This window comes from Solanum stenotomum, unplaced genomic scaffold (assembly GCF_019186545.1).
Source record: "Solanum stenotomum isolate F172 unplaced genomic scaffold, ASM1918654v1 scaffold28496, whole genome shotgun sequence".
NCBI classification, from domain to species: Eukaryota; Viridiplantae; Streptophyta; class Magnoliopsida; order Solanales; family Solanaceae; genus Solanum; species Solanum stenotomum.
Genome location: NW_026030018.1, coordinates 118,068 through 126,148, shown reverse-complemented (window position 1 = coordinate 126,148; position 8,081 = coordinate 118,068). Strand labels below are relative to the sequence as shown.

Genomic DNA, 8,081 nt, shown 5'->3' with positions numbered 1-8,081 from the left:
TAATTCATTCCCGGCCAAACACATGTACAACCCCTTAAACTTGTGCTTAAATTTCATTTTGACACTCCAACTTAACCTTGTTCCATAACTCCAATTTTTATGTTCCATTTTAACTTTTTTTTTTTAACCTCACATAATTGTTATGTGCGTGTTACACAAGTGAAAAACATCCAATTACATACCGCCATATGTTTTATTTTCTCCATATCATCCGGGTTAACCCAACTCTATTACGGATCCTTGTAATTATTTCCCTCCAAAAGTGAAAAAACTTCCGTAATTATTTCTCCAAAATAAACAAGTCTCTTAACCGGAGAAACCTTTCAAAACAACAATCCACACCATTAGAAGATGAAACCTTCTGCAATTATCAATGATTTCTTCCCAAATCACATTTGAAGACTAAGTGTAACTATTTAGAGCTAACTTGAATTTTTTGAATTCACTCTTATTTTGGCAAATAGATTGACTGAACTTTTGGTATTTGATTGTTTTATTATGTGCAAAGTGAATTCTTATAGCTTTTCTTAACTAATTTTCGGTGTTGTTTGCTCAGAATTTTTTGCTGAACTTATAATATCTGGACTCTGGTGGTGTTGAAATTGTTGTGGAATCTGAATTCAATTGGGATTCATTTTAGGTGCGGTTAGCTAGTGTTTTTTATGGCTAAACTTATGATGTTTGATTGAAGAATGAGCTTCTTTTTTTTTGGGTAGTTTTGTACTGCAATGATCTTTACAAATTAAGTCATTATAATTGATGTTGTCCAATATCTCTGTCGTAGCTTAGGCGTGGTTTATGAAAAGAAAATTCGACACCTTCTTTTATTTTTATTTTATCACATAGAAAAATCAGTTTCGTTGTTTATTAATAGGTACATAAAATTCTACATATCTTACACTTGAACCTAGCTTATTTCACACTAACATTCAAGTTCGGCCCATTTAAAGTATTTGCATCCATAATGCAATAAGTAAGAAAATAAAATAGATAGAAAAATGGGAGTAGAAGAGATAGAGGAAATAAATAGGTAAAATGTCAAATATTAAGGTTAATGGAAGATGACAACAATATGCCAAATCAGCAATTTGTGTCAAAATTATGAGTGTTAATGGGCCAAGGCCCAAGAGAGCGGATGAGATGACAACAATATGCCAAGTCAGCAATTTGTGTCAAAATTATGAGTGTTAATGGGCCAAGGCCCAAGAGAGCGGATCCACCTAACATAGAAATGGTTTGTTTCTATTTTTCGTTTTTCGTTTAAATGGCTGCTGGGGAATTATACAAAAATAAATCCAAAAAATGCTGCACCAGCCGGGAATCGAACCCGGGTCTGTACCGTGGCAGGGTACTATTCTACCACTAGACCACTGGTGCTAATTATTATAATAATACGTTAGTAAATATATATTTCAATGCAACTTCTAATACTATTAGGAAATCATTTAGTGTCAAGTATAAGGTATAATAATTTTATCATGCGTTTGATTGGAGTTATTAGGTTGTACTTGAATTATTCATCTCATCATTTATATCATGATGATAAGATAAATTATCTCATATATATGATAAGATAACTTATCCTGAGATAATTAACCCTAGAATAACTTGTTCCAATCAAACTACCTTAAAGGAACATTAAAAGGTTTGATTGGAAGGGTTTTCATAAGACTAGCAAAAGGGAAGAGATACATAGAAAACATCTTCTCTTCATTAGTGATCCACGCACAAAAGAATTTCCGTTTCCAAATTGTAAGTCGTAAGTTCTCATATCTTCGTGATTGTGATCAAGCTTGGCTCCACATTTATGGAAAAATTCCAACAAGTATTTATCATTCAAGAATAAAGCAAAGCTCTTAAGTTAACGATCCTCAAAAGAAGAATCAATGGATTATATCCTTTTTCATCCGACTTTATAAAAATTATACATTGACATAAATTATTAAAATATAAATATCATTATCTCAGAGTAATTTTCTTAGATAGTCACCCATGTTTGATAAATTACCTAGTAATATCACTTATGTTTGTTTTAGGACTATAATATCACCCAACTTTACATATTTTCCTCAAAATATACTCGACACCAAAAAAAATATTATTCTCTCTCCTATTGGGATGTCATGTCACATTTTCATTTTTTCTTAAAAAAATTAACTTTTTAAAATATCTCATATGTTATATTCAATAAAAAAAATTCTTAATTATTTATCATTTTTAGTTTTTTACTTTAGCATATTAAGAGATAAACAAATTTTTTTCTATCATTACATTTAACATTAATTATTTTTCTTAAAACATTTCTCAAATCACTCCTCCTTTAATTTCTTGAAGAATATGCAAAGTGCACACTTTTAATGGGATTTCATCTCATATTATTCTTTTTTAATAATATTTTTTAAAAAAAATTTAAACTTGGAAAATTTAGTTTCTACTCCATCTTTACATCTTTACTTGTTTAGTATTAATTTGACATATCTCTTAAGAAATAATAAAAAATAATTTTACTATATTAATCTTTTAAAATAATAAATTTTATATTTTAAAAAATGCATTGGCAAATGACTGTAATTAATAATAAGAGTGAATTAGAAATTAAGTAATAAACTATCACTTGATTTTCTAAAGTAAACAAGTAACACATGAATAATTATTTATAACATAATGAATAAATAAAAATGGTCAGAGGGAATAGTTGCTAGAAAAAAATCCGTAAAAAGAGTTAGTTGATATAATACTCTTGATTTTTTATGAGCACGTGAAAATTGTTCTCTAACATCACTTTTTTTCTTTTTTTGTTCACTTTTACTTGTTTTTTATGTTTGCCTTGTGCATTTTATAAGAACTTAAAGAATGAATGATTTGAAAAAACAATTTAGAATAAATGATTAGTGTTAACCGTAATAATAGAAAACAAATATGAGTCATTTAAAAATGTTCACTTTGCGTTATGTAATTATTATTTTTTACCTATATCATATGAGTTGATTTAAAAAGTTAAATTTTTTAATTATTAGTAAAAAAGGAATAATGTGACCTAGGAGAGAGATTTTTTTTGTGTCAAGTTATATTTTGAGGCAAATATGTAAAGGTGGGTGATATTGTAGTCCTAAAACAAACAAAAATAATATTATTAGATAATTCCCCAAACATGGGTGACTATCTAGATAACTTACTCCATTATCTCACTAATTTTCCTTTTTTTGATCACTATATTTTGAAGAATGAAATTTTAGTCACTTACCCAATATGAAACTAGAAATATTGAAGGGATCCCAATATTGAATGTGGTGAGGAATCAACCAAACAAATCCACATGCAAAGATACACAAACACAAACAAAAAAGACATAAAATATTACTACTACCTAAGTCATGATTCTTCAAAGTGTCATCCCTTCAAACCAAGCTTATACTCGTACACTTCTATCCCATTTTCCCATCCTCTCTATGCCTCAAAATTCCTCCAAAAACGTCGCCGTTATCGGTGCGGGTTCCGCGGGCCTTGTTACGGCCCGAGAACTCCAACGAGAAGGTCACAGCGTAGTTGTATTCGAACGGGAAAATCAATTAGGAGGTACATGGGTTTACACGCCCGCTACAGAATCCGACCCGGTTGGGATCGACCCGAATCGGGAGATTGTTCATTCAAGTCTTTATTCATCTCTTCGTGTTAATCTTCCTCGGGAAGTAATGGGTTTTGGGGATTACCCGTTTGTGGCCAAGAAAAAGCCCGGTAGAGACCCGAGAAGGTATCCGGGTCATGGGGAGGTGTTGAATTATTTGAATGATTTTGCTGTTGATTTTGGGATTATTGGGGTTGTGAGATTTGGGATGGAAGTGGGGTTTGTGGGAAAGATGGAGAATGGGAAATGGAAGGTTAGTTGTAGAAAGAGAGAAAATGATGTTGTGTTTGCTACTGAGGAGTATGATGCTGTTGTAATATGTAATGGACATTATACTGAACCAAGAATTGCTGATATTCCTGGTAATTTATTGAAAAAATTGATCTTTAATTCTTTAACTTGTAGATATCAAGTATTTAGTAATCCAATTGTACCTTTTTTTAGCTTTTGTGCACTGCGACTAATCATGTGAGCAACAGGTATTTGATAACTTTGTCCCCCAAGTCTAGGACAAATGGAAAGAGTGATTCCATTTCATTGACCATTAGATCATGCCCTTGGGTGCATCCAATTGTACTTTGATCTTTAGTTCTTTATACTTGAATAGAATATTATCTCCAGTAGTCATGTTTCACTTTGTGGTAATTATAGATTCGTTTTGTTGAGGGAATAAGTCTAAAGTGCTGATGAAATCTTTGTTTTTGTAATAAAGTTTGGTATGAAGATTTCAAGTATTTGTACATTGAGCTAATAGTTCCATCCTACTTACTGTTATATAAGTTGTAGGCTTGTAGCCTGCGGGCGAGCAAAGTCGATCTTTTTATGACAAAGATCAACTTTCTCCTTTTCTCTTTCCATTGTTATGGCAGTGTCCATGACAAAGAGTGAATATTCTGGGGATAAAAGATTAGTCTTTTTTCGTTGGAAAGATTCCAGCCTTCTTTAGAGCTTAGACATAATTTTGTTTCTCTCATGTGGCACACATAGGATAAGTATTTTTTTTCCTGTTATGGTTTTATATGTTGTGAGCAGTTCAAAATTTTGATTTATTATTTGAATTGGCACCTTTTTTCCATTTTTTGTCTTGTTCAGAATGACCCTATAACATAGCAGTGAAGTATTTTGAAATTCAAGAATAGTGCTATTTCAACTTGATAGTGTGGTTGAAGTTTTCTTTCTTTTTTCCATTTTAACATCATTTTGTGTCATTACTATATTATTAGCTCTGAGATTATCTGTGAGTTGCCACAACAATTGACATACTATGTCAATATGCAGTTTTTGAAGTTTCTAACTGGAGGCCTCTAGCCTTTCAGGAATTGAAGTTTGGCCTGGAAAGCAAATTCACAGCCACAACTACCGTGTTCCTGACCCTTTTCGAGACCAAGTATGTGGCAGGTTCACTGTTTCTTTAAGATGTTGATGTTGATGTTTCTGAACTAATACTGTTTTCACGTGACTGAAATGCTTGCAGTTATTTCAATTATGAATTTGCTCTACTTATTGGAAGTGATCTTTTAGTTACTTACTAAAAGTGTTCTATGATATTCTATACATGAAGTTTCAGGCTATACATAATAGATTATTGAACGGAACGTCCTTGAACAATTCTATTATTCAAGTCTTACTTTTGCATGAAGCACTGGATATATGATGGATGACACCACAAACACAGAAAACTTTTAAATTTTAAATCTACCTTTTCTTCATCAATGAATATTGATAGTTAGTAGAAGTTATAGTAGTCCTTCTTCCTAAAAAGCTGTTTAGAAATGATAAGAGTATACAGAAAATGAACATACGTGTATGCTTATATGAGCCTAGATGTGACTTGTGAAAAATGCTCGCTGGTTATATCAGCTTCTAATCTTTGATAAATATATCTCAATAAATAGTATCATCTTTTTGCCTGATCCCATGGCATACTACCCTTTGTACCATATTCAGAGTAAATGACAAATGGTTTGCCAGGTTGTTGTGCTGATAGGTGGTGCTGCAAGTGCTACTGATATCTCCAGGGAAATTGCTGAAGTTGCTAAAGAGGTCCACATTTCTTCTAGATCAGCTACTAGTGGAGTTCCGATGAAGCTGCCTGGTTATGATAATATTTGGCTCCATAATATGGTAAAGTGGTTAATAACTTGTATATTCATGTGGAGGTTTGTCAACGCTTGATGCTGAATCTGTACTTCGCATCCCCTGGATGCTATTTAATGAAATCTTCTTAGGTCATAAAAAGAAAAGAAAAAAACACTTGATGCTGAATCATCAGTTGATTAGGAGAAAATTTATACCAGCTAAATGATGCAGATTGAAGCTGTTGGCAGTGATGGTGGCGTGAATTTTCAAGATGGGTCCAAAATCCTTGCTGACATCATCCTACACTGTACAGGGTGAGTGATTAGTCTTATTGAAACTTCCCTTTTCGCCCAAGGTTAAAAAAAATGAAAGAAAGGGGACATTGATAGCCTATTCTTTTTCTTTTTGAGGAAAATGAAGGGTAATGCATGCCTGTTTTTCTGAGGGTCATAATGATATGAAATGGCGAGGTGAACTGACCTTATAAAATAGCAAAAGAATGATGAGGTCAACAGATAGTTAAGTAGGAACTGGCATGATAGGATAGATAATGGATCCAAAGGCAAGAAACAGTAAATAAAGTAGTTGATCTGCTCTTGAGTAGACAGTCTCAAAATGAACCACCCATATTATACGTTTAATTTCATAATTGTTAGCGTAAAAGGATATTCTAATCTATAGGTTAGAAACAGTAAATTAAGTAAATAATCTTCTTGAGTACGCCAATCTCAAAATAAACCCTGTACCCTTTAATCTAGATAAGGATATCCCATTGGATTATTTTATCTTACCTTCTATAAGGGATAACGTATCCCACCATTTATATCAAAATGGTGAGTCAAAATAATCCTGGGACTAAATAATACCCATCACCAAACGCAAGATAAAATAACCACATGGGATATATCGGGATTATTATTCTTATCCCACCAACCAAATGACCCCTAACTATAACCTTAAAGGAATGTCTATTAATATTTTCTTATCCCACCATCCAAAGGACCCCTAACTGTAAGCTTAAAAGAATGTCTATTAATATTTTCATAGCCTATAAGTACGTCAGAAATCCAGTTGTTATCTATTTTGGTCTGACAGTTTTGTTAGCACAGATTTGGTTGGATATTGTGAGTTTAGCCAAAGGAGTGTAAAATTTTCTGTTTGTGGATACAGAAAAGGAGGTTATCTTCAGCTAAAATGAATACTAATTATTTATGTGAGTTTGATAGTACAGACCTCCTAATTCATAGTGAGATATCTCTAACCTTTACGCTTGTAATCGAAAATAATTGCTAGTAATCTTACAAGATAATCTAATTGATGGGAGAATGAAGTATCATGAATGTTGCTAATATTTGTTTCCCAGGTACAAATATCATTTTCCTTTCCTTGAAACTAATGGGATAGTGACTGTGGATGACAACCGTGTTGGTCCACTTTACAAGCACGTTTTCCCACCAGCCTTTGCACCAAGCCTTTCATTTGTTGGGCTGCCTTGGAAGGTAAAGTTTAGAGGGTTTATGGATTTACATTTTAAATGGCGGGCTTGAACGAAATATTTGTCTGTGGTTGGCACCAGGTTATACCATTCTTCTTGTGTGAATTGCAAAGCAAGTGGATCGCTGGTGTTTTATCTGGTCGCATTTCTCTCCCATCAAAGGAAGATATGAATGCTGATATTGAAGCTTTCTACTCATCCATGGCAGCCTCTTGCATTCCAAAACGGTACACTCACAATATGGATGACTCTCAGGTACAACATCTGCCAAAAAACATTTTTGAATGGTTGAAGGTTTCTGTTTTGTTTTATGGGTCGTCTCTTTTGCTCTTTTCTTTTTTGGGGGGCTTCTCTGGGGTTGGAATGGGGGTAAAATGTGGTAGAAACAAAGGAACACTTCATGCCTACCCGTAACATAAAGAAGTTCTCGGTTACATCATCTTAGTTAAGTTGGAGAAGAAGAGAAAGGAATTGAAACTGAAGAAGTAGAGTGTAGTAAGCTTCTTCTGTCATTAATCCATGTAGACTGCTCATGTGAACGCATTCAAGTTGGGCCTTTACAGTTTACAGTTTACATCTTTACAGTTTGACTACGATGATTGGTTGGCTGCTGAGTGTGGATCTCCACCTTCTGAAGAATGGAGAAAGCAAATGTACTTTATCTCAAGAAAGAACAAAAAGACTCTGCCCGAGAGATATCGTGACGAGTGGGACGATGATGATTTGATCATTCAAGCTCATGAAGACTTCGTAAAATATATTCCTGAACTATCTCAAGAACAGAAGCTCTCAAGATGATTAATTTTGTTGTTACATGAAAAAATAGGAATAGCTGAATAAATCGAAAAGTATAGTAAAAACAGGAAATTCCTATATATGTTA

General features: G+C 33.2%; 1 protein-coding gene and 1 non-coding gene across 2 annotated transcripts; one reads left to right on the top strand and one right to left on the bottom strand.

The window, feature by feature from the left end:
- Nucleotides 1-1,306: 1,306 nt before the first annotated feature.
- Nucleotides 1,307-1,377, bottom strand: TRNAG-GCC (transfer RNA glycine (anticodon GCC)). The gene has a single exon. It is a non-coding gene; the product is annotated as a tRNA-Gly (tRNA).
- A 1,967-nt stretch (nucleotides 1,378-3,344) lies between these two features.
- Nucleotides 3,345-8,081, top strand: LOC125851676 (flavin-containing monooxygenase FMO GS-OX-like 4). The gene is made up of 7 exons (XM_049531446.1): nucleotides 3,345-3,987; nucleotides 4,942-5,012; nucleotides 5,597-5,749; nucleotides 5,936-6,018; nucleotides 7,068-7,203; nucleotides 7,281-7,454; nucleotides 7,785-8,081. The coding sequence occupies exons 1-7, from the start codon at nucleotides 3,375-3,377 to the stop codon at nucleotides 7,995-7,997; spliced, it is 1,443 nt and encodes a 480-aa protein (XP_049387403.1). The 5' UTR covers nucleotides 3,345-3,374; the 3' UTR covers nucleotides 7,998-8,081.

Excerpts from the sequence above, each read along its gene's own strand:
- LOC125851676 (XM_049531446.1), top strand. The coding sequence starts at position 3,375 with ATGATTCTTCAAAGTGTCATCCCTTCAAACCAAGCTTATACTCGTACA. Across the intron at positions 5,013-5,596 it reads CTGACCCTTTTCGAGACCAA|GTTGTTGTGCTGATAGGTGG; the intron begins GTATGTGGCAGG and ends ATGGTTTGCCAG. Across the intron at positions 7,455-7,784 it reads ACAATATGGATGACTCTCAG|TTTGACTACGATGATTGGTT; the intron begins GTACAACATCTG and ends ACATCTTTACAG.